Source organism: Salmo trutta, chromosome 22 (genome assembly GCF_901001165.1).
Source record: "Salmo trutta chromosome 22, fSalTru1.1, whole genome shotgun sequence".
NCBI classification, from domain to species: Eukaryota; Metazoa; Chordata; class Actinopteri; order Salmoniformes; family Salmonidae; genus Salmo; species Salmo trutta.
In genome coordinates, this window is record NC_042978.1 from 40,823,147 (window position 1) to 40,850,089 (window position 26,943).

The window sequence follows — 26,943 nt, forward strand, 5'->3', positions numbered from 1 at the left end:
AGACAGACAACAGGAGGGGGAGACAGACAACAGGAGGGAGACAGACAACATGAGGGGGAGACAGACAACAGGAGGGGGAGACAGACAACAGGAGGGGGAGACAGACAACAGGAGGGGGAGACAGACAACAGGAGGGGGAGACAGACAACAGGAGGGGGAGACAGACAACATGAGGGGGAGACAGACAACAGGAGGGGGAGAGGGGGAAGACAGACAACAGGAGGGGGAGACAGACAACAGGAGGGGGAGGCAGAGAAGAGGAGGGGGAGACAGACAACAGGAGGGGGAGGCAGACAAGAGGAGGGGGAGACAGACAACATGAGGGAGGAGACAGACAACAGGAGGGGGAGACAGACAACAGGAGGGGGAGACAGACAACATGAGGGGGAGACAGACAACAGGAGGGGGAGAGGGGGAAGACAGACAACAGGAGGGGGAGACAGACAACAGGAGGGGGAGGCAGACAAGAGGAGGGGGAGACAGACAACAGGAGGGGGAGACAGACAACAGGAGGGGGAGGCAGACAAGAGGAGGGGGAGACAGACAACATGAGGGGGGAGACAGACAACATGAGGGGGGAGACAGACAACAGGAGGGGGGAGACAGACAACATGAGGGGGGAGACAGACAACAGGAGGGGGGAGACAGACAACAGGAGGGGGGAGACAGACAACATGAGGGGGGAAACAGAGAGAGTCATTTGGGAGGTCACAGAAGGCTAGTTTGTGTGTGTCATGTTCGAATACCTGTCAGTCATGGGTCAACAAGGATGACTCTTTCTCTGCCCCTACCCTCCCGCTCTCTCTTTCTCTCTTTCTCTCGTTCTCACTCTCTCTTTCACGCTTTCTCCCTCCCTCCCTCCCTCCCTCCCTCCCTCCCTCCCTCCCTCTCTATAGTTCAGTGTTTCCATTAGCCTGTGTGTCTCAGGAGCAGTGTAGCTCAAAGGCATCCGTCACAACGTAAACAGGCCTTTCCCTCCGCCGGCCTTATCAGCTCTTCACACTCTGCCCTTCCTCAGGATGTCTGTCCTGACAGGGCCCGGCACAATCACACCCACCTCACCACTCCAGACAGGGAGTGAGAGCTGGTCTGACACACCCCCTGAGAGCTGGTCTGACACACCCCCTGAGAGCTGGTCTGACACACCCCCTGAGAGCTGGTCTGACACACCCCCCTGAGAGCTGGTCTGACACACCCCCTGAGAGCTGGTCTGACACACCCCCTGAGAGCTGGTCTGACACACCCCCTGAGAGCTGGTCTAACACACCCCCCTGAGAGCTGGTCTGACACACCCCCTGAGAGCTGGTCTGACACACCCCCTGAGAGCTGGTCTGACACACCCCCTGAGAGCTGGTCTGACACACCCCCTGAGAGCTGGTCTGACACCCCCCCCTGAGAGCTGGTCTGACACCCCCCCCTGAGAGCTGGTCTGACACCCCCCCTGAGAGCTGGTCTGACACACCCCCTGAGAGCTGGTCTGACACACCCCCTGAGAGCTGGTCTGACACCCCCTGAGAGCTGGTCTGACACACCCCCTGAGAGCTGGTCTGACACACCCCCTGAGAGCTGGTCTGACACACCCCCTCAGAGCTGGTCTGACAAACCCCCTGAGAGCTGGTCTGACACACCCCCTGAGAGCTGGTCTGACACACCCCCTGAGAGCTGGTCTGATATGTGGATATGGATATATGACAAACCCCGGCCAGATCCCTAAATCAAACAGGAACCAGGGAAATGAATCTCTGTGAGTGTGTGTCCCTCTCTGTGATTGTGTGTGTCCCTCTGTGAGTGTGTGTGCCCCTCTCTGTGAGTGTGTGTCCCTCTGTGAGTGTGTGTGTCCCTCTCTGTGAGTGTGTGTCCCTCTCTTTGAGTGTGTGTGTCCCTCTCTGTGAGTGTGTGTGTCCCTCTCTGTGAGTGTGTGTCCCTCTCTGAGAGTGGGTGTCCCTCTCTGAGAGTGTGTGTGTCCCTCTCTGTGAGTGTGTGTCCCTCTCTGTGAGTGTGTGTACCTCTCTGAGAGTGTGTGTGTCCCTCTCAGGGGGTGTGCAGACTTTGTAATAAAGTGGCTTGGTAATAGTGCCAAAGTCTCTGGGGTCTGCTCCAGTCCCGCCTGAAGAATTAATGCAGGGGGAGATAAGAGATAGAGCTGTTTAAACTGTGTGTGTGTGTGTGTGTGTGTGTGTGTGTGTGTGTGTGTGTGTGTGTGTGTGTGTGTGTGTGTGTGTGTGTGTGTGTGTTAGAGCTGTGTTTGATGGATGGTGTTTAAACATTGACTCTTTGCCCTATCTACACTAATGATTGAACTGGTGAGTGTTGGGAGTTCAACACGGGGGTGGCTATATTTCCCAGGACTGGATAGAGAGAGGACGTGGAGATGGTGGGTGTGTGTGGACAGCAGACAGCCTTGTGTAGAGGTCACTTTACAGGGAGAGATGGCTAGAAGGAGAGAGATACATTCCTTCATAGCAGAGCAGCTCTTAGATCACACACACACACACACACACACACACACACACACACTGTGGCAGTGTTGTTTGGCTTGTGTGTTTCTGGGTACTATTCTTTGTTGGTCTCATTTTTCTGGGCTCAGAAGGTGACCAATCATAGAGCTCATTGATGTAGCGGGTGACCAATCATAGAGCTCATTGATGTAGCGGGTGACCAATCATAGAGCTCATTGATGTAGCGGGTGACCAATCATAGAGCTCATTGATGTAGCGGGTGACCAATCATAGAGCTCATTGCTGTAGGTAGGGAGAGGGTGATCAATCATAGAGCTCATTGCTGTAGGTAGGGAGAGGGTGATCAATCATAGAGCTCATTGCTGTAGGTAGGGAGAGGGTGACCAATCATAGAGCTCATTGCTGTAGGTAGGGAGAGGGTGATCAATCATAGAGCTCATTGCTGTAGGTAGGGAGAGGGTGACCAATCATAGAGCTCATTGCTGTAGGTAGGGAGAGGGTGATCAATCATAGAGCTCATTGCTGTAGGTAGGGAGAGGGTGACCAATCATAGAGCTCATTGCTGTAGGTAGGGAGAGGGTGACCAATCATAGAGCCAATACACAGAGCAACTGCCTGACTATCGCTTCTTCTCTTCTCTTCTCTTCTCTTCTCCTCTCCTCTTAGCACCAATCTCCTTTCTTTTCCTCCCTTCTCTGTTTTTGGTGCTGGATTGAAGTTGAGAGGGAGGGCAGGCGGCAGTAGTGCGTGCAGACGGGCGGAGAGGAAAGCACGAAAGGAAGAGGGGAATAGAGGAGAAGAGCTGGCTGCACAGCAGGTGAGAGGAATCCCCTCTCTCTCTCTGACTCATCATCCTCTTTTTTCTCCTCTCCTCTCTGTGACTCTCCTCCGTTTATCTCTGTTTCCATCTGTTTTCTGTCTCTCTCCTTTTGTCGCCCTGTCTGTTTTCTCTCTTTACGCTCCTCTCTATTTACGCTGTCAGCCTCCCTTTTTCCTTCCCTCCCGTCTGTCTTTACCCTCTTCATTCCTCTCCTCTCCTCTCCTCTCCTCTCCTCTCCCCCTCTCCTCTTCTCCCCCTCTCCTCTCCTCTCCCCTTCTCCTCTCTTCTCCCCCTCTTCTCTTCTCCTCCTCTCCCCCTCTTCTCCCCCTCTTCTCCCCTCTCCCCCTCTCCTCTCCTCTTCCCCTCTCCTCTCCTCTCCTCTCCTCTCCCCCTCTCCTCTCCCTCTCCTCTCCTCTTCCCCTCTCCTCTCCTCTCCTCTCCCCCTCTCCTCTCCCTCTCTCTGCGGACTACATGGGGACATGATGCTCGGAGCAGTAGAGGTGAGAGATGTATGTGCCTCATATGTTTTACAAGAGAGCGTCTGCATGTGTGTGTCTGGTTTGCTGTGTATGGAGCCAGGCTGCTGTGTTAGCGGAGCGGTAACTCGTTCCAGTGTGTTTCTACTTCCCTTGTTAGCCGTTGCTGCTGCTGCATTGCAGGAGAAACAAGCAGACTCTGGGCTCATGTTCCACTAATACACATGGAGGGAAATGAACATTCAGTTGGTCTACCCTTACTGGAAACCAGCCAACTAATTTCCCTCTCTCTGTGTGTGTACGTATGTGAGTATGAGGGTGTGCACCTATCTGTGTGTGCATATGTGTGTGTGCAGTGTCCGCCCACGTGTGTGTGCATGTACGTGTAAGTGTGTGTGGGGAAACAGGGTTCTGTAGCTGTCACCGTAATAAGATCAATAGTGTGTACGGGATGTGCTGCTGTGCTGTTAGTACTGCTACTACTGCTGCTAGTACTGCTAGCACTGCTACTACTGCTGCTAGTACTGCTACTACTGCTACTACTGCTACTACTGCTACTACTGCTGCTAGTACTGCTACTACTGCTACTACTGCTGCTACTACTGCTACTACTGCTGCTAGTACTGCTACTACTGCTGCTAGTACTGCTACTACTGCTACTACTGCTGCTAGTACTGCTACTACTGCTGCTAGTACTGCTACTACTGCTACTACTGCTGCTAGTACTGCTACTACTGCTGCTAGTACTGCTACTACTGCTACTACTGCTGCTAGTACTGCTACTACTGCTGCTAGTATTGCTACTACTGCTACTAATGCTGCTAGTACTGCTACTACTGCTGCTAGTACTGCTACTACTGCTGCTAGTACTGCTACTACTGCTACTACTGCTGCTAGTACTGCTACTACTGCTGCTAGTACTGCTACTACTGCTGCTAGTATTGCTACTACTGCTACTACTGCTGCTAGTATTGCTACTACTGCTATTACTGCTGGCTGCTAGTACTGCTACTACTGCTGCTAGTATTGCTAGTACTGCTACTACTGCTACCTCTGCTGCTAGTACTGCTACTACTGCTGCTAGTATTGCTAGTACTGCTACTACTGCTACCACTGCTGCTAGTACTGCTACTACTGCTACTATTGCTGCTAGTACTGCTACTACTGCCACTACTGCTACTTCTACTGCGACTATTGCTACTACTGCTGCTACTGCTGCTACTACTGCTACTAATGCTACTGCTACTGCTACTACTGCTGCTACTGCTACTACTGCTGTTACTGCTACTACTACTACCACTACTACTACTGCTGTTACTGCTACTACTACTACCACTACTACCACTACTACTACTACTACCACTACTACTACTACCACTACTACTACTGATGTTACTGCTACTACTACTACCACTACTACTGCTGTTACTGCTACTACTACTACCACTACTACTACTGCTGTTACTGCTACTACTACTACCACTACTACTACTGATGTTACTGCTACTACTACTACCACTACTACTACTGATGTTACTACTACTACTACTACCACTACTACTACTGGTGTTACTGCTACTACTACTACTATCACTACTACTACTGATGTTACTACTACTACTACTACCACTACTACTACTGATGTTACTGCTACTACTACTACCACTACTACTACTGATGTTACTACTACTACTACTACCACTACTACTACTGATGTTACTACTACTACTACTACCACTACTACTACTGGTGTTACTGCTCTACTCTGTTTTACGGTGCAAATGGAATGCAATAGGTGTGTGTGTGTGTGGGGGGGGGGGGGGGTGCAATGTGTGCAGTGTGTGTGCACTTCTGTTGGAGCATATGTGCTTGTGTGTTTGTATGTGAGAGAGTGTGTGTGTGTTTTATTCTGCTAGTACATTTCCATGTGTGTGTTTGTATGAAATGCACATATGTGTGCATGTGTGCATTCATATGTATGTTGTTTTTATGTGCAGAAGGGAGTGCAGGGGGATCTGATAGGAGATGACAGTGCTGTAATTGATCCAGTCCGATGTGACGTGTGCCCACCCTTTCCTCCCCTCCCTCCCCTCCCTCCCTCCCTCCCTCCCTCCCTCCCTCCCTCCCTCCCTCCCTCCATCCATCTATCCATCCATCTCTCTCTCTCTCGCTCTCTCCTCATCAGATCTCCCTTCTCTCTACACACAACTCAACTTCCTGTCATCTCTCCTGACAGCAGTCTCTTCCCTTCCCCCTCTTTACCTTTCCTCTCTTCCTCCCTGTTCCCTCGATCCATCCATATCCTCCCTTTGGCTTTGAAGGAAGCTAGATCTAACACAGCGACGATTTCACTCATAGGGATAGCCGCGCCGCCATGCTAATTAGCCTCTGATGGGTAGGGAGGCTGAGAGTTAGCCATCAGTCTAATGCTGCTAGGCTATGCTAGCCATGGTGCTGGGTGAATAAATAATTGATGTTCGTGTCGTTCCTTATCTCTAATGAAAGCGGGCAGCTAGTCTCATGCAGCACACACACACACACACACACACACACACACACACACACACACACACACACACACACACACACACACACACACACACACACACACAAAGCCACTGAGACCTGGAGGGCTCCATGAAGAGTGGAATGAGCTGAATGGATAGAGAGATAAGAAAACAGATGCACTGAGTAGGGCTGGACGGGTTACCAAATCACTGAGCAGGGCTGGACGGGTTACCAAATCACTGAGCAGGGCTGGACGGGTTATCAAATCACTGAGCAGGGCTGGACGGGTTATCAAATCACTGAGCAGGGCTGGACGGGTTATCAAATCACTGAGCAGGGCTGGACTGGGTTATCAAATCACTGAGCAGGGCTGGACGGGTTATCAAATCAAATCACTGAGCAGGGCTGGACGGGTTATCAAATCAAATCACTGAGCAGGGCTGGACTGGGTTATCAAATCTCTGAGCAGGGCTGGACGGGTTATCAAATCAAATCACTGAGCAGGGCTGGACTGGGTTATCACATCTCTGAGCAGGGCTGGACTGGGTTATCAAATCACTGAGCAGGGCTGGACGGGTGGACGGGTAACATTAGTGACTAGATAATCCAGAGTAACATTAGTGACTAGATGATCCAGAGTAACATTAGTGACTAAATGTTCCAGAGTAACATTAGTGACTAGATGTTCCAGAGTAACATTATTGACTAGATGTTCCAGAGTAACATTATTGACTAGATGATCCAGAGTAACATTAGTGACTAAATGTTCCAGAGTAACATTATTGACTAGATGTTCCAGAGTGACATTAGTGACTAGATGTTCCAGAGTAACATTAGTGACTAGATGTTCCAGAGTGACATTAGTGACTAGATGATCCAGAGTGACATTAGTGACTAGATGTTCCAGAGTGACATTAGTGACTAAATGTTCCAGAGTAACATTAGTGACTAGATGATCCAGAGGAACATTAGTGACTAGATGTTCCAGAGTAACATTAGTGACTAGATGTTCCAGAGTAACATTAGTGACTAGATGTTCCAGAGTAACATTATTGACTAGATGTTCCAGAGTAACATTAGTGACTAGATGTTCCAGAGTAACTTTATTGACTAGATGTTCCAGAGTGACATTAGTGACTAGATGTTCCACAGTAACATTAGTGACTACATGATCCAGAGTAACTTTAGTGACTAGATGATCCAGAGGAACATTAGTGACTAGATGTTCCAGAGTAACTTTCGTGACTAGATGTTCCAGAGTAACTTTATTGACTAGATGTTCCAGAGTAACATTAGTGACTAGATGTTCCAGAGTAACTTTATTGACTAGATGTTCCAGAGTAACATTAGTGACTAGATGTTCCAGAGTAACATTAGTGACTAGATGTTCCAGAGTAACATTCGTGACTAGATGTTCCAGAGTAACTTTATTGACTAGATGTTCCAGAGTAACATTAGTGACTAGATGATCCAGGTTAACATTAGTGACTAGATGTTCCAGAGTAACATTAGTGACTAAATGTTCCCCTGGTTGTGTTTATGTGTGAGTTTCTGTGCATGCGTGTATGTACTGTTGTGTGTGTGTGTTTGTGTGCGTGCCAGAATGTGTGTTTATTATGGTGACTAGCTATTTCCACTTTCTCAGGATTATGTGGAGGTAAACACAGATGGTGAGGGTGATGATAAAAGACGTTCTAGAGCTGGGCACCTGGTACCAACCAGTGAGAAACTCCCAGATGTTGTTTGGTTGTGTTGTTCAGCCATTCATTCTGCTGCCGAGTTAGGCTTGGTGAGCTAGTCACAGATCGAGAGGGACAGCTGCAGACCTTTCAGTGTGTGTTTGTGAGTGAGTGTGTGTGAGATATGATGGTGCAGCTGCCATCCCTTCCCACCTGTTGTCTTCAGTCTCCCCTCTCCAAACTAATTTCCCTCTTTCCTCTCTGTATTAATATCATTCAATCTGCAGCACTCCACAGGAACTGGTAATGACCCATGACTTTCAATGAAGGCTCGGCCCCCTGTGGTTCACTGGGTCAGCTGGCGTAATATGAGACGTCTGTCAGTAGGAGGTTATTTACTGTAGCTGTTACTGTGATGTGATGCCCACGGCTTCCGGACAGGAGTTATTATAATGATTGTCAGTCTCCACCTCATCATCAGCCTCCGTTATGCTTTACTGGTTTAAATACATGGTGATGGAAATAGTGTATGTGTGTGTTTTATTGTCGTTATTGAAAAGAGGCTCACATGTGTGTTTGACTTTGAAACCACAGAATCAGACATAAACCTGTCAGGTTCTTGTGACCTTGTTAGTCTTCTTGGATAATGTATTTTCCGTATGAACTTTTGAGGCGATGGATGGGTCCCCCACTCTGGCCCAGTTTCCTCTGTGCCTGCCTGTAACCATGCTGAAGTGATGTTCTGGCCCAGTTTCCTCTGTGCCTGCCTGTAACCATGCTGAAGTGATGTTCTGACCCAGTTTCCTCTGTGCCTGCCTGTAACCATGCTGAAGTGATGTTCTGGCCCAGTTTCCTCTGTGCCTGCCTGTAACCATGCTGAAGTGATGTTCTGGCCCAGTTTCCTCTGTGCCTGCCTGTAACCATGCTGAAGTGATGTTCTGGCCCAGTTTCCTCTGTGCCTGCCTGTAACCATGCTGAAGTGATGTTCTGGCCCAGTTTCCTCTGTGCCTGCCTGTAACCATGCTGAAGTGATGTTCTGGCCCAGTTTCCTCTGTGCCTGCCTGTAACCATGCTGAAGTGATGTTCTGGCCCAGTTTCCTCTGTGCCTGCCTGTAACCATGCTGAAGTGATGTTCTGGCCCAGTTTCCTCTGTGCCTGCCTGTAACCATGCTGAAGTGATGTTCTGGCCCAGTTTCCTCTGTGCCTGCCTGTAAGCATGCTGAAGTGATGTTCTACGTGTCACCCAGTAGTGATGGGCTGTACATCATGCCATACTGCCACAATGAAAGGTTCTGAGATTCCTCAAAATGAGGTTGGAACCACGTCAACTGGAGAGAGAGTCTCATTAAGAAACTTTGTTCCAGCTCTGCCCAGCCTCAGTTTCTCATCTTCCCTCTCTCTTTCTCTTTGCCCATCTCTCTCATTCTCTCTTTCTAATCCTCGGTCACTTTACTTCCTCTCCCTTTTCTCTCTCTCCTTCCTTCCTTCCTTCCTTCCTTCCTTCCTTCCTTCCTTCCTTCCTTCCTTCCTCTCTTTCTTTTCGCTTTCCATTTCTCTTTCTGTCACTTCACCTCTCTCTCTCTTTCTCTCTCTTTCTCTCTCTCCTCTCTGTGCCTCTCTCTCTTTCTCTCTCTCTCTCTCTCTCTCCCTCTCTGTGCGTCTCTCTCCCCCCTCTCTCTCTCTGTCTCTTTCTCATATCTGTCCCTGTGTATTTAGTAAGGATCTAATTAACTAGCTGTGCTGTTCTCTCTGCTCTGCTCTGCCAGCTGTGTATAATTGCCTGTCGAGTCTGCAACCTTGCGCTTTACTCAGCAATTATCAACAGCATTCTTCCGCTCACAAATTGGCTAATTAGAACTCAAGGGCAGCGAGCCGGAACCAGATTGCCCAGCGTCACATGAAGGATTTGGAGTGTCAGGGACATGCATGCCCCTGCTTCCATGGCAACACCTCAGCGACGAGATAAATTAGCTGAGAAAAGTAGGGCCGGTGTAAAGGGCTGGGGGATAGAGATATGACTGGTACAGGGGGATGGAGATATGACTGGTAAAGGGCTGGGGGATAGAGATATGACTGGTACAGGGGGATGGAGATATGACTGGTAAAGGCTTGGGGGATGGAGATATGACTGGTACAGGGGGATAGAGATATGACTGGTACAGGGGGATAGAGATATGACTGGTACAGGGGGATAGAGATATGACTGGTACAGGGGGATAGAGATATGACTGGTACAGGGGGATAGAGATATGACTGGTACAGGGGGATAGAGATATGACTGGTAAAGGCCTGGGGGATAGAGATATGACTGGTACAGGGGGATAGAGATATGACTGGTACAGGGGGATAGAGATATGACTGGTACAGGGGGATAGAGATATGACTGGTACAGGGGGATAGAGATATGACTGGTACAGGGGGATAGAGATATGACTGGTACAGGGGTGATAGAGATATGAACTGGTACAGGGGGATAGAGATATGACTGGTACAGGGGGATGGAGATATGACTGGTAAAGGGCTGGCGGGATGGAGATATGACTGTACAGGGGGGATAGAGATTGACTGGTACAGGGGGGATAGAGATATGACTGGTACAGGGGGATAGAGATATGACTGGTACAGGGGGATAGAGATATGACTGGTACAGGGGGATAGAGATATGACTGGTACAGGGGGGATAGAGATATGACTGGTACAGGGGGGGATAGAGATATGACTGGTACAGGGGGATGGAGATATGACTGGTACAGGGCTGGGGGATAGAGATATGACTGGTACAGGGGGATGGAGATATGACTGGTACAGGGGGATAGAGATATGACTGGTACAGGGGGGATAGAGATATGACTGGTACAGGGGCTGGGGGATAGAGATATGACTGGTACAGGGGGATAGAGATATGACTGGTACAGGGGGATAGAGATATGACTGGTACAGGGGGATAGAGATATGACTGGTACAGGGGGATAGAGATATGACTGGTACAGGGGGATAGAGATATGACTGGTACAGGGGGATAGAGATATGACTGGTACAGGGGGATGGAGATATGACTGGTAAAGGGCTGGGGGATAGAGATATGACTGGTACAGGGGGATAGAGATATGACTGGTACAGGGGGATAGAGATATGACTGGTACAGGGGGATAGAGATATGACTGGTACAGGGGGATAGAGATATGACTGGTAAAGGGGGATAGAGATATGACTGGTAAAGGGCTGGGGGATAGAGATATGACTGGTACAGGGGGATAGAGATATGACTGGTACAGGGGGATAGAGATATGACTGGTACAGGGGGATAGAGATATGACTGGTAAAGGGCTGGGGGATAGAGATATGACTGGTAAAGGGCTGGGGGATAGAGATATGACTGGTACAGGGGGATAGAGATATGACTGGTACAGGGGGATAGAGATATGACTGGTACAGGGGGATAGAGATATGACTGGTAAAGGGCTGGGGATAGAGATATGACTGGTAAAGGGCTGGGGGATAGAGATATGACTGGTACAGGGGGATAGAGATATGACTGGTACAGGGGGATAGAGATATGACTGGTACAGGGGGATAGAGATATGACTGGTACAGGGGGATAGAGATATGACTGGTACAGGGGGATAGAGATATGACTGGTACAGGGGGATAGAGATATGACTGGTACAGGGGGATAGAGATATGACTGGTACAGGGGGATGGAGATATGACTGGTAAAGGGCTGGGGGATAGAGATATGACTGGTACAGGGCTGGGGGATAGAGATATGACTGGTACAGGGGGATAGAGATATGACTGGTACAGGGGGATAGAGATATGACTGGTACAGGGGGATAGAGATATGACTGGTACAGGGGGATAGAGATATGACTGGTACAGGGCTGGGGGATAGAGATATGACTGGTAAAGGGCTGGGGGATAGAGATATGACTGGTACAGGGGGATAGAGATATGACTGGTACAGGGGGATAGAGATATGACTGGTACAGGGGGATAGAGATATGACTGGTACAGGGGGATAGAGATATGACTGGTACAGGGGGATAGAGATATGACTGGTACAGGGGGATAGAGATATGACTGGTACAGGGGGATAGAGATATGACTGGTACAGGGGGATAGAGATATGACTGGTACAGGGGGATAGAGATATGACTGGTACAGGGGGATAGAGATATGACTGGTAAAGGGCTGGGGGATGGAGATATGACTGGTACAGGGGGATAGAGATATGACTGGTACAGGGGGATAGAGATATGACTGGTACAGGGGGATAGAGATATGACTGGTACAGGGGGATAGAGATATGACTGGTACAGGGGGATAGAGATATGACTGGTAAAGGGCTGGGGGATAGAGATATGACTGGTAAAGGGCTGGGGGATGGAGATATGACTGGTACAGGGGGATAGAGATATGACTGGTACAGGGGGATAGAGATATGACTGGTAAAGGGCTGGGGGATAGAGATATGACTGGTAAAGGGCTGGGGGATAGAGATATGACTGGTACAGGGCTGGGGGATGGAGATATGACTGGTACAGGGCTGGGGGATAGAGATATGACTGGTACAGGGCTGGGGGATGGAGATATGACTGGTACAGGGCTGGGGGATAGAGATATGACTGGTACAGGGCTGGGGGATAGAGATATGACTGGTACAGGGGGATAGAGATATGACTGGTAAAGGGCTGGGGGATAGAGATATGACTGGTAAAGGGCTGGGGGATAGAGATATGACTGGTACAGGGCTGGGGGATAGAGATATGACTGGTACAGGGCTGGGGGATAGAGATATGACTGGTACAGGGCTGGGGGATGGAGATATGACTGGTACAGGGCTGGGGGATAGAGATATGACTGGTACAGGGGGATAGAGATATGACTGGTACAGGGCTGGGGGATAGAGATATGACTGGTAAAGGGCTGGGGGATAGAGATATGACTGGTACAGGGCTGGGGGATAGAGATATGACTGGTACAGGGGGATAGAGATATGACTGGTACAGGGCTGGGGGATAGAGATATGACTGGTAAAGGGCTGGGGGATGGAGATATGACTGGTACAGGGGGATAGAGATATGACTGGTAAAGGGCTGGGGGATAGAGATATGACTGGTACAGGGGGATAGAGATATGACTGGTACAGGGCTGGGGGATAGAGATATGACTGGTACAGGGGGATAGAGATATGACTGGTAAAGGGCTGGGGGATAGAGATATGACTGGTAAAGGGCTGGGGGATAGAGATATGACTGGTACAGGGCTGGGGGATGGAGATATGACTGGTACAGGGCTGGGGGATAGAGATATGACTGGTACAGGGGGATAGAGATATGACTGGTACAGGGCTGGGGGATAGAGATATGACTGGTAAAGGGCTGGGGGATAGAGATATGACTGGTACAGGGCTGGGGGATAGAGATATGACTGGTACAGGGGGATAGAGATATGACTGGTACAGGGCTGGGGGATAGAGATATGACTGGTAAAGGGCTGGGGGATGGAGATATGACTGGTACAGGGGGATAGAGATATGACTGGTACAGGGGGATAGAGATATGACTGGTAAAGGGCTGGGGGATAGAGATATGACTGGTACAGGGGGATAGAGATATGACTGGTAAAGGGCTGGGGGATGGAGATATGACTGGTACAGGGCTGGGGGATGGAGATATGACTGGTAAAGTGTTGTGGGATGGAGATATGACTGGTAAAGGGCTGGGGGATGGAGATATGACTGGTACAGGGCTGGGGGATGGAGATATGACTGGTACAGGGCTGGGGGATAGAGATATGACTGGTAAAGGGCTGGGGGATGGAGATATGACTGGTAAAGGGCTGAGGGATGGAGATATGACTGGTAAAGGCCTGGGGGATAGAGATATGACTGGTAAAGGGCTGAGGGATAGAGATATGACTGGTACAGGGCTGGGGGATAGAGATATGACTGGTAAAGGGCTGAGGGATGGAGATATGACTGGTACAGGGGGATAGAGATATGACTGGTAAAGGGCTGGGGGATGGAGATATGACTGGTAAAGGGCTGGGGGATGGAGATATGACTGGTACAGGGCTGGGGGATAGAGATATGACTGGTAAAGGGCTGATGGATAGAGATATGACTGGTACAGGGGGATGGAGATATGACTGGTAAAGGGCTGGGGGATAGAGATATGACTGGTAAAGGGCTGATGGATAGAGATATGACTGGTACAGGGGGATAGAGATATGACTGGTACAGGGGGATGGAGATATGACTGGTAAAGGGCTGGGGGATAGAGATATGACTGGTACAGGGCTGGGGGATGGAGATATGACTGGTACAGGGGGATGGAGATATGAGCACCTCCTCCCTGCTGCGCTGAGGCTAGGAAACACTGTCACTACCGATAAATCCACAATAATTGAGAATTTCAATAAGCATTTTTCTACGGCTGGCAATGCTTTCCACCTGGCTACCCCTACTCCGGTCAACAGCCCTGCACTCACCACAGCAACTCGCCCAAGCCAACCCCACTTCTCCTTCACCCAAATCCAGATAGCTGATGTTCTGAAAGAGCTGCAAAATCTGGACCTCTACAAATCAGCCGGGCTTTACAATCTGGACCCTCTCTTTATAAAATGACCTGCTGAAATTGTTGCTACCCCTATTACTAGCCTGTTCAACCTCTCTTCGTATTGTCTGAGATTCCCATAGATTGGAAAGCTGCCACGGTCATCCCCCTCTTCAAAGGGGGAGACACTCTAGACCCAAACTGCTACAGACCTATATCTATCCTACCCTGCCTTTCTAAGGTCTTTGAAAGCTAAGTTAACAAACAGATTACTGACCATTTCGAATCTCACCGTACCTTCTCCGCTATGCAATCTGGTTTCAGAGCTGGTCATGGGTGCACCTCAGCCACGCTCAAGGTCCTAAACGATATCATAACCGCCATCGATAAGAGACATTACGGTGCAGCCGTATTCATCGACCTGGCTAAGGCTTTCGACTTTTTCAATCACAACATTCTTATTGGCAGACTCAACAGCCTTGGTTTCTCAAATGATTGCCTCGCGTGGTTCACCAACTACTTCTCTGATAGAGTTCAGTATGTCAAATCGGAGGGCCTTTTGTCCGGACCTCTGGCAGTCTCTATGGGGGTGCCACAGGGTTCAATTCTCGGGACGACTCTCTTCTCTGTATACATCAATGATGTCGCTCTCACAGCTGGTGAGTCTTTGATCCACCTCAACGCAGACGACACCATTCTGTATACCTCTGGCTCTTCTTTGGACACTGTGTTAACAACCCTCCAGATGAGCTTCAATGCCATACAACTCTCCTTCCGTGGCCTCCAACTGCTCTTAAATGCAAGTAAAACTAAATGCATGCTCTTCAACATTTCGCTGCCCGCACCTGCCCGCCCGTCCAGCATCACTACTCTGGACGGTTCTGACTTAGAATATGTGGACAACTACAAATACCTAGGTCTGGTTAGACTGTAAACTCTCCTTCCAGACTCACATTAAACATCTCCAATCCAAAGTTAAATCTAGAATCGGCTTCCTATTTCGCAACAAAGCATCCTTCACTCATGCTGCCAAACATACCCTCGTAAAACTGACCATCCTACCGATCCTCGACTTCCGCGATGTCATTTAAAAAATAACCTCCAACACTCTACTCAACAAATTGGATGCAGTCTATCACAGTGCCATCCGTTTTGTCACCAAAGCCCCATATACTACCCACCACTGCGACCTGTATTCTCTCGTTGGCTGGCCCTCGCATCGTGCTCGTCGCCAAACCCACTGGCTCCAGGTCATCTATAAGTCTTTGCTAGGTAAAGCCCCGCCTTATCTCAGCTCACTGGTCACCATAGCAGCACCCACCCGTAGCACGCGCTCCAACAGGTATATTTCACTGGTCACCCCCAAAACCAACTCTTCTTTTGGCCGCCTCTCCTTCCAGTTCTCTGCTGGAACGAACTGCAAAAATCTCTGAAGCTGGAGACTCTTACCTCCCTCACTAGCTTTAAGCACCAGCTGCCAGAGCAGCTCACAGATCACTGCACCTGTACATAGCTCATCTGTAAATAGCCCATCCAATCTACCTCATCCCCATACTGTATTTATTTATTTATCTTGCTCCTTTGCACCCCAGTATCTCTACTTGCACATTCATCTTCTGCACACCCTACCATTCCAGTTTTCAATTGCTATACTGTAATTATTTCGCCACCATGGCCTATTTATTGCATTACCTCCCTTATCTTACCTCATTTGCACATGCTGTTTATAGATTTTTCTACTATATTATTAATTGTAAGTTTGTTTATTCCATGTGTAACTCTGTGTTGTTGTATGTGTCGAACTGCTTTGCTTTATCTTGGCCAGGTCGCAGTTGCAAATGAGAACTTGTTCTCAACTAGCCTACCTGGTTAAATAAAGGTGAAATAAAATAAATATGACTGGTAAAAGGCTGAGGGATGGAGATATGACTGGTACAGGGCTGAGGGATAGAGATATGACTGGTACAGGGCTGGGGGATGGAGATATGACTGGTAAGGGCTGAGGGATAGAGATATGACTGGTAAGGGCTGGGGGATAGAGATATGACTGGTACAGGGCTGGGGGATAGAGATATGACTGGTAAAGGGCTGAGGGATAGAGATATGACTGGTACAGGGCTGAGGGATAGAGATATGACTGGTACAGGGCTGGGGGATGGAGATATGACTGGTAAGGGCTGAGGGATAGAGATATGACTGGTAAGGGCTGGGGGATAGAGATATGACTGGTACAGGGCTGGGGGATAGAGATATGACTGGTACAGGGCTGGGGGATGGAGATATGACTGGTAAAGGGCTGGGGGATAGAGATATGACTGGTACAGGGCTGGGGGATGGAGATATGACTGGTACAGGGCTGGGGGATGGAGATATGACTGGTACAGGGCTGGGGGATAGAGATATGACTGGTAAAGGGCTGGGGGATGGAGATATGACTGGTACAGGGCTGGGGGATAGAGATATGACTGGTACAGGGGGATAGAGATATGACTGGTAAAGGGCTGAGGGATGGAGATATGACTGGTACAGGGCTGGGGGATGGAGATATGACTGGTACAGGGCTGATGGATAGAGATATGACTGGTACAGGGCTGGGGGATGGAGATATGACTGGTAAAGGGCTGGGGGATAGAGATATGACTGGTAAAGGGCTGAGGGATGGAGATATGACTGGTACAGGGCTGGGGGATGGAGATATGACTGGTAAAGGGCTGGGGGATAGAGATATGACTGGTACAGGGCTGGGGGATGGAGATATGACTGGTACAGGGCTGGGGGATGGAGATATGACTGGTAAAGGGCTGGGGGATAGAGATATGACTGGTAAGGGCTTGGGATAGAGATATGACTGGTAAAGGGCTGAGGGATGGAGATATGACTGGTACAGGGCTGATGGATAGAGATATGACTGGTACAGGGCTGGGGGATAGAGATATGACTGGTAAAGGGCTGGGGGATAGAGATATGACTGGTACAGGGCTGGGGGATAGAGATATGACTGGTACAGGGCTGGGGGATGGAGATATGACTGGTAAAGGGCTGGGGGATGGAGATATGACTGGTACAGGGCTGGGGGATAGAGATATGACTGGTAAAGGGCTGGGGGATAGAGATATGACTGGTAAAGGAGTGATGGAAAGAGATATGACTGGTAAAGGGCTGGGGGATGGAGATATGACTGGTAAAGGGCTGGGGGATGGAGATATGACTGGTAAAGGAGTGATGGAAAGAGATATGACTGGTAAAGGGCTGGGGGATGGAGATATGACTGGTAAAGGGCTGGGGGATGGAGATATGACTGGTACAGGGCTGGGGGATGGAGATATGACTGGTAAAGGAGTGATGGAAAGAGATATGACTGGTAAAGGCCTGGGTGATGGAGATATGACTGGTAAAGGGCTGGGGGATGGAGATATGACTGGTAAAGGGCTGGGGGATGGAGATATGACTGGTACAGGGCTGGGGGATAGAGATATGACTGGTAAAGGGCTGGGGGATGGAGATATGACTGGTAAAGGCCTGGGGGATAGAGATATGACTGGTAAAGGGCTGGGGGATAGAGATATGACTGGTAAAGGGCTGGGGGATGGAGATATGACTGGTAAAGGCCTGGGGGATAGAGATATGACTGGTAAAGGGCTGGGGGATGGAGATATGACTGGTAAAGTGTTGTGGGATAGAGATATGACTGGTAAAGGCCTGGGGGATAGAGATATGACTGGTAAAGTGTTGGGGGATGGAGATATGACTGGTACAGGGCTGGGGGATAGAGATATGACTGGTACAGGGCTGGGGGATGGAGATGACTGGTACAGGGCTGGGGGATAGAGATATGACTGGACAGGATAGAAATACAGAGACACTTCTGCTCTAGATCTCACATTGCTTTGCTGTCACTGTTTGGGGTTTATTTATGGAGGCAGTCCAGCTAGAGGTCGTTATGGATCCGAGATCAGGTTCCTGTGTGGATTGGCTGTCATTTTGATCGATGGCCTTGCCATCCAATGCGGTGTCTGTGTATTGTAGCATATTCCTGTGCTGTACTCTGATGTTAAACAGCCCACCTCTACTCTAAGCACACAGTCTTTCCCCAGCACCACCATTCCAGTGTGTATTGTTCACAGATACAGGACATTTGTTGTCGGGTAGAAAGATGCTTCCTCTGTTCTCCCCACAGTCATCAAAGCAGAATGAGTAGAGATTGTCACTTACAATTTGTTCTTTGCCTTCGGCTTCAAAGGTGTTTTGTTCTTTGTGCATTATTAAGGGGGTTGTGATGGTGCCAAGCTGCAGGAAGGTTTCTTCCTAGGTTTTTGGCCTTTCTAGGGAGTTTTTCCTAGGGAGTTTTTCCTCGCCACCGTGCGTCTTTCACATGCATTGCTTGCTGTTTGGGGTTTTAGGCTGGGTTTCTGTACAGCACTTTGAGATTTCAGCTGATATACGAAGGGTTATATAAATACATTTGATTTGATTTGATTTAATAAGAAAAGGTCAGGAAAGTGCTCAAGATCCTCAAGTCTTCCATTATGATGATAAAACACATTTAAGGTGAGAAAGCAATCATAAAGATTGATACAAGTAACATAGATAAGTAGAATAGATAAGTAGCATAGCATAAGTAGAATAGATAAGTAGATTAGATAAGTAGCATAGATAAGTAGATTAGATAAGTAGCATAGATAAGTAGATTAGATAAGTAGCATAGATTAGTAGATTAGATAAGTAGAATAGATAAGTAGATTAGATAAGTAGCATAGATAAGTAGATTAGATAAGTAGCATAGATAAGTAGATTAGATAAGTAGCATAGCATAAGTAGCATAGATTAGTAGATTAGATCAGTAGCATAGATAAGTAGCATAGCATAAGTAGCATAGATTAGTAGATCAGATCAGTAGCATAGCATAAATAGAATAGATAAGTAGATTAGATAAGTAGCATAGCATAAGTAGAATAGATAAGTAGATTAGATAAGTAGCATAGATAAGTAGATTAGATAAGTAGCATAGCATAAGTAGCATAGATTAGTAGATTAGATCAGTAGCATTGCATAAATAGCATAGATAAGTAGCATAGATAAGTAGATTAGATAAGTAGCATAGATAAGTAGATTAGGTACAGGTTTGATTTGAATTGCATGCTCTTATAATACTCATAAAGTTGTTTATTGCACTGGAATTCACTCCTGTCTGCCAGGTTCAAGTTGCTCCAGGCTTTGAGAAGGACGTGTTCTCATGAGTATCACTTTTTTTTTTTACCGGCACAAATTTGCATGGAAATTGTGTGCTTATTTGCTCAATTGTTTTGTGATTTATATTTTGCTGTAGGCCTAAGGGTATGCTATTTTAAATGGGTTAAAAGCATGGGAAGGCTTTGGGAACATCCTTGCCTTTACTGTGTATTATTAGTAGTATTGGATATTACATTTAAAAGCATAAACCTCTGAATGTTTTGACTCAAATCTCTGAGTTGTTTTTGTTCCTTGTGTTATTATTTTCTATTTTCCTCTCTGCATTATTGGGAAGGGTCCATAAGTAAGCATTTCACTGTTAGTCTACACCTGTTGTTCACCAAGAATGTTTTTTTAGTTTTTTGTTGACTTGATTGATTTGATTTTTCCATCCCAATTGCCTCATGCAAGGCCCCTCGTAAAAAGCCGCGGGCTTTGGTTTCTTGGCAGCTCCAACTGGAACAAAACACACAAAATGGCACCCAGATGGAACATTTTCCTAATTAGTTGGATGAAACTGTAGCCCTTGTCAGTGTTGTGGTGATTTTTAATGGCCACCGAGGGTCTCTCTCACTCTTTTAGACAATGACACAGTGGAGAGGTTGTGGAGAGGATGTTTCTCTCATTAGCAACAAACAGACTATCACGGGTCACTGCTACAACACAAGTCATTTCACCTACGCTCTTCTTATCTCAAAAACAAATATGAGCTCTTATTTAAAACAAAACAGACGTTGTACTACAAACAGTTGGCCAGTGTTGATATTCCGTGTTATTTCAGTTGCTCACAGACTTCCATTCTCTTTTCCAGGTTGCCCACTCTGACAGCAGAGAAGTCCATGACCCTGAACTAATACAGCGATGGACAGGAAAAGTGGTAAGTTAAAAGTCACACAAATCCATCCCCTTCTGCCCTAACCCCTGTGTGATAGCATGTCTGAATGTTCTGGAGAAGAAAGCAGTGTAGTGGTAAAGATTCCAGCACAGGTGGTTGGAGAGGACGGGCTCGTGATAATGGCTGCAGCGGAATCAGTGGAATGGTATCAAATACTTCCAACACATGGTTTCCATAGTTTCCAGGTGTTTGATGCCATTCCATTCGCTCCAATCCAGACAATATTGTGCACCATATTGCTTCCACCTTACAGAGCTGCAAACATTGAAGGGTCAGGGGTAAGAGAAAGTTGTAGCGAACAAGAGTTTTCTCTTCCTAATATTCTTGCTGTGCTAAACACTATCCGCCTGTCTCATTATGCATACACTACCGTTGAAAGGTTTTTGGGTCACTTAGAAATGTCCTTGTTTTATAAAGAAAAGCACATTTTTTGTCCATTAAAATAACATAAAATTGATCAGAAATACAGTTTAGACATTGTTAATGTTGTAAATTACTATTGTAGCAGGAAACGGCAGATTTTTAATGGAATATTTACATAGGCGTACAGAGGCCCATTATCAGCAACCATCACTCCTGTGTTCCAATGGCACGTTGTGTTAACTAATCCAAGTTTATAATTTTAAAAGGCTAATTGATCATTAGAAAACCCTTTTGCAATTATGTTAGCACAGCTGCAAACTGTTGTTCTGATTAAAGAAGCAATAAAAATGGTCTTCTTTAGACTAGTTGAGTATCTGGAGCATCAGCATTTGTGGGTTTGATTACAGGCTCAAAATGGCCAGAAACAAAGTACTTTCTTCTGAAACTCATCAGTCTATTCTTGTTCTGAGAACTTAAGGCTATTCCATGCGAGAATTTGCCAATCTCAACGTCAACAGTGAAGAGGCGACTCCGGGATGCTGGCCTTCTAGGCAGAGTTGCAAAGAAAAAGCCATATCTTAGACTGGCCAATAAAAATAAAATATTAAGATAGGCAAAAGAACATAGACACTGGACAGAGGAACTCTGCCTAGAAGGCCAGCATCCCGGAGTCGCCTCTTCACTGTTGATGTTGAGACTGGTGTTTTGCGGGTACTATTTAATGAAGCTGCCAGTTGTGAGGTGTCTGTTTCTCAAACTAGACACTCAAATGTACTTGTCCTCTTGCTCAGTTGTGCACCGGGGCCTCCCACTTCTCATTCTATTCTGGTTAGAGACAATTTGCGCTGTTCTGTGAAGGGAGTAGTACACAGCGTTGTACAAGATCTTCAGTTTATTGGCAATTTCTCGCATGGAATAGCCTTCATTTCTCAGAACAAGGATAGACTGACAAGTTTCAGAAGAAAGTGCTTTGTTTCTAGCCATTTTGAGCCTGTAATCGAACGTACGTTGACACAGCAAAGCTAAGCTGAGTTGAGTTTTGCATACTAATGAGTGTAAATGTGTTTCATCCTAATCACAGAAAGATAATTACATCCCAGACTCTTACAGGGTTTATGCACAGTAATGTAGTGTACATCCTGTCCCTGGCTGCATCTATATAGGAGGGACTGTGAATACTAAAACAGTAAGGCAACAAGCTGATGAAGGCAACGAGCCAAAACGCATTAGTTGCTGGTTTTAATAATAAATGGTATTGTGGCTGAATATCCTCCTCTCTTCAGTTGGTCCTTGGTTGAAGAGCGAAGTAGCAACAGTGTAATACTAAAACTGAAAGAAATGCAATTACTGACAGCTCTGGTGCTGTAGACACAGTAGGCACTTTTCCTGAAATGTTGATTCATGTGCACTATCCCTATCAACCCTGTCAAATACTATCCCTATCAACCCTATCATAGACTATCCCTATCAACCCTGTCAAATACTATCCCTATCAACCCTATCATAGACTATCCCTATCAACCCTGTCAAATACTATCCCTATCAACCCTATCATAGACTATCCCTATCAACCCTATCATAGACTATCCCTATCAACCCTATCATAGACTATCCCTATCAACCCTATCATAGACTATCCCTATCAACCCTATCATAGACTATCCCTATCAACCCTATCATATACTATCCCTATCAACCCTATCATAGACTATCCCTATCAACCCTATCATAGACTATCCCTATCAACCCTATCATAGACTATCCCTATCAACCCTATCATATACTATCCCTATCCCCTAGCTAGCCAGCTGAAGAGTTCCATCAGCCACTCCTGGGCTACAATCACCTATCCGGACCCGTTTTACTGCCGATGCGGAGCCCCATCGGGCCTTCACGACTGGACTACCAACGTTATCTGCCCGAGGGAGTTATCCAACTGGCCCCTCCGTCGTGACGTAACCTGAACGCCCATCTGCGGCCCGCTAATCGTTAGCTGTCTTATCGGCTGCTATCTGAATAGGTCTATCGGACAATTTTCTTGGGCCACTATAACTATAACTATTTTGCCAATTGGACTGGTCCCCCCTACCACACAGAACCCCACTAATCTACAGACGGAAACGCATGAGGTGGCTACAAACAGACCTCCCTCCATCTTCTGCCAGCTTGCTACCTATGGCCTGGCTAGCTATCTGAATCTCACTGGACCCTTATGATCACTCGGCTAAGCATGCCTCTCTTTAATGTCAATATGCCTTGTCCATTGCTGTTCTGGTTAGTGTTTATTGGCTTATTTCACTGTAGAGCCTCTAGCCCTGCTCATTATACCTTATCCAACCTTTCAGTTCCACCACCCACACATGCTATGACATCTTCTGGTTTCAATGATGTTTCTAGAGACAATATCTCTCTCATCATCACTCAATGCCTAGGTTTACCTCCACTGTATTCACATCCTACCATACCTTTGTCTGTACATTATACCTTGAAGCTATTTTATCGCCCCCAGAAACCTGCTCCTATTACTCTCTATTCCGGACGTCATAGACAACCAATTCTCATAGCTTTTAGCCGTACACTTATCCTACTCCTCCTCTGTTCCTCTGGCGATGTAGAGGTGAATCCAGGCCCTGCAGTGCCTAGCTCCACTCCTATTCCCCAGGCGCTCTCTTTTGATGACTTCTGTAACCGTAATAGCCTTGGTTTCATGCATGTTAACATTAGAAGCCTCCTCCCTAAGTTTGTTTTATTCACTGCTTTAGCACACTCTACCAACCCGTATGTCCTAGCCGTGTCTGAATCCTGGCTTAGGAAGTCCACCAAAAACTCTGAAATCTCCATCCCTAACGACAACATTTTCAGACAAGATAGAATGGCCAAAGGGGGCGGTGTTGCAATCCACTGCAGAGATAGCCTGCAGAGTTCTGTCCTACTATCCAGGTCTGTACCTAAACAATTGGAACTTCTACTTTTAAAAATCCACCTCTCTAAAAACAAGTCTCTCACCGTTGCCGCCTGCTATAGACCACCCTCTGCCCCCAGCTGTGCTCTGGACACCATATGTGAACTGATTGCCCCTCATCTATCTTCAGAGCTGTGCTGCTAGGTGACCTAAACTGGGACATGCTTAACACCCCAGCCATCCTACAATCTAAGCTTGATGCCCTCAATCTCACACAAATGATCAATGAACCTACCAGGTACCACCCCAAAGCCGTAAACACGGGCACCCTCATAGATATCATCCTAACCAACTTGCCCTCTAAATACACCTCTGCTGTTTTCAACCAAGATCTCAGCGATCACTGCCTCATTGCCTGCATCCGTAATGGGTCAGCGGTCAAACGACCTACACTCATCACTGTCAAACGCTCCCTGAAACACTTCAGCGAGCAGGCCTTTCTAATTGACCTGGCCCTGGTATCCTGGAAGGATATTGACCTCGTCTCGTCAGTAGAGGATGCCTGGTTATTTTTTAAAAAATGCCTTCCTCACCATCTTAAATAAGCATGCCCCATTCAAGAAATGTAGAACCAGGAACAGATATAGCCCTTGGTTCTCTCCAGACCTGACTGCCCTTAACCAACACAAAAACATCCTGTGGCGTTCTGCATTAGCATCAAATCAAATCAAATGTATTTGTCACAATCACATGGTTAGCAGATGTTAATGCGAGTGTAGCGAAATGCTTGTGCTTCTAGTTCTGACAATGCAGTAATAACCAACGAGTAATCTAACCTAACAATTTCACAACAATTACCTTATACACACAAGTGTAATGGAATGAATACGAATATGTACATAAAAATATATAAATGAGTGATGGCCGAACGGCATAGGCAAGATGTAATAGATGGTATGGAGTACAGTATATACATATGAGATGAGTATTGTAGGGTATGAAAACATATAAAGCAGCGTTGTTTAAGGTGGCTAGTGATACATTACATCAGGATGGCAAGATGCAGTAGATGGTATAGAGTACAGTATATACATATGAGATGAGTAATGTAGGGTATGAAAACATTATATAAAGTGGCATTGTTTAAAGTGGCTAGTGATACATCTAATTACGTCAAGATGGCAAGATGCAGTAGATGGTATGGCGTACAGTATATACATATGAGATGAATAATGTAGGTTATGTAAACATTATCTAATATAAATAATATAAAGTGGCAAGTGATAAATTGATTACATCAATTTTCCCATTATTAAAGTGGCTTGAGTTGAGTCAGGATGTTGGCAGCAGCCACTCAATGTTAGTGATGGCTGTTGAACAGTCTGATGGCCTTGAGATAGAAACTGTTTTTCAGTCTCTCAGTTCCAGCTTTGATGCACCTGTACTGACCTCGCCTTCTGGATGTTAGCGGGGTGAACAGGCAGTGGCTCGGGTGGTTGCTGTCCTTGATGATCTTTTTGGCATTCCTGTGACATCGGGTGGTGTAGGTGTCCTGGAGGGCAGGTAGTTTGCACCCGGTGATGCTTTGTGCAGACCTCACTACCCTCTGGAGAGCCTTCCGGTTATGGGCGGAGCAGCTGCCGTACCAGGCAGTGATACAGCCCGACAGGATGCTCTCGATTGTGCATCTGTAAAAGTTTGTGAGTGTTTTTGGTGACAAGCCGTATTTCTTCAGCCTCCTGAGGTTGAAGAGGCGCTGCTGCGCCTTCTTCACTACGATGTCTGTGTGGGTGGACCATTTCAGTTTGTCCGTGATGTGTACGCCGAGGAACTTAAAACTTTCCACCCTCTCCACTACTGTCCCGTCAATGTAGATAGAGGGCTGCTCCCTCTGCTGTTTCCTGAAGTCCACGATCATCTCTTTTGTTTTGTTGACATTGAGTGCGAGGTAATTTTCCTGACACCACACTCCAAGGGCCCTCACCTCCTCCCTGTAGGCCGTCTCGTCGTTGTTGGTAATCAAGCCTACCACTGTAGTGTCGTCTGCAAACTTGATGATTGAGTTGGATGCGTCCATGGCCACGCAGTCGTGGGTGAACATGGAGTCCAGAAGAGGGCTGAGAACGCACCCTTGTGGGGACCCAGTGTTGAGGATCAGCGGGGTGGAGATGTTGTTACCTACCCTCACCACCTGGGGGCGGCCCATCAGGAAGTCCAGGACCCAGTTGCACAGCGCGGGGTCGAGATCCAGGGTCTCGAGCTTAATGACGAGTTTGGAGGGTACTATGGTGTTAAATGCTGAGCTGTAATCGATGAACAGCATTCTTACATAGGTATTCCTCTTGTCCAGATGGGTTAGGGCAGTGTGCAGTGTGATGGCGATTGCATCGTCTGTGGACCTATTGGGTCGGTCGAACAGCCCCCGTGATATGCAACTTTTCAGGGAAGTTTGAAACCAATATACACAGGCAGTTAGAAAAGCCAAGGCTAGCTTTTTCAAGCAGAAATTTGCTTCCTGCAACACAAACTCCAAAAAGTTCTGGGACACTGTAAAGTCCTTGGAGAATAAGAACACCTCCTCCCAGCTGCCCACTGCACTGAGGATAGGAAACTCTGTCACCACCGATAAATCCACTATAATTGAGAATTTCAATAAGCACTTTTCTACGGCTGGCCATGCTTTCCACCTGGCTACCCCTACTCCGGCCAACAGCACTGCACCCCCCACAGCAACTCGCCCAAGCCTTCCCCATTTCTCCTTCTCCCAAATCCAGTCAGCTGATGTTCTGAAAGAGCTGCAAAATCTGGACCCCTACAAATCAACCGGGCTAGACAATCTGGACCCTTTCTTTCTAAAATTATCTGTCGAAATTGTTGCAACTCCTGTTACTAGCCTGTTCAACCTCTCTTTTGTGTCGTCTGAGATTCCCAAAGATTGGAAAGCAGCTGCTGTCATCCCCCTCTTCAAAGGGGGGACACTCTTGACCCAAACTGCTACAGACCTATATCTATCCTACCCTGCCTTTCTAAAGTCTTCGAAAGCCAAGTCAACAAA

At 47.3% G+C, this 26,943-nt stretch overlaps 1 protein-coding gene across 8 annotated transcripts in view; it reads left to right on the forward strand.

The window, feature by feature from the left end:
* Positions 1–26,943, forward strand: part of kank4 (KN motif and ankyrin repeat domains 4) — a 178,823-nt gene that overhangs the window by 58,629 nt on the left and 93,251 nt on the right. For 3 of the 8 annotated variants that reach the window (XM_029708016.1, XM_029708023.1, XM_029708015.1), the window contains exons 2-3: positions 3,126–3,276; positions 20,540–20,605. In XM_029708016.1, the coding sequence (XP_029563876.1) occupies positions 20,590–20,605 (16 nt within the window). In that variant the 5' untranslated portion in view covers positions 3,126–3,276; positions 20,540–20,589. Of the gene's footprint in view, positions 1–3,125; positions 3,277–3,657; positions 3,780–20,539; positions 20,606–26,943 lie in introns of those variants that run through there. The other 5 variants (XM_029708018.1, XM_029708017.1, XM_029708022.1 and 2 more) reach the window with 3 other exon arrangements.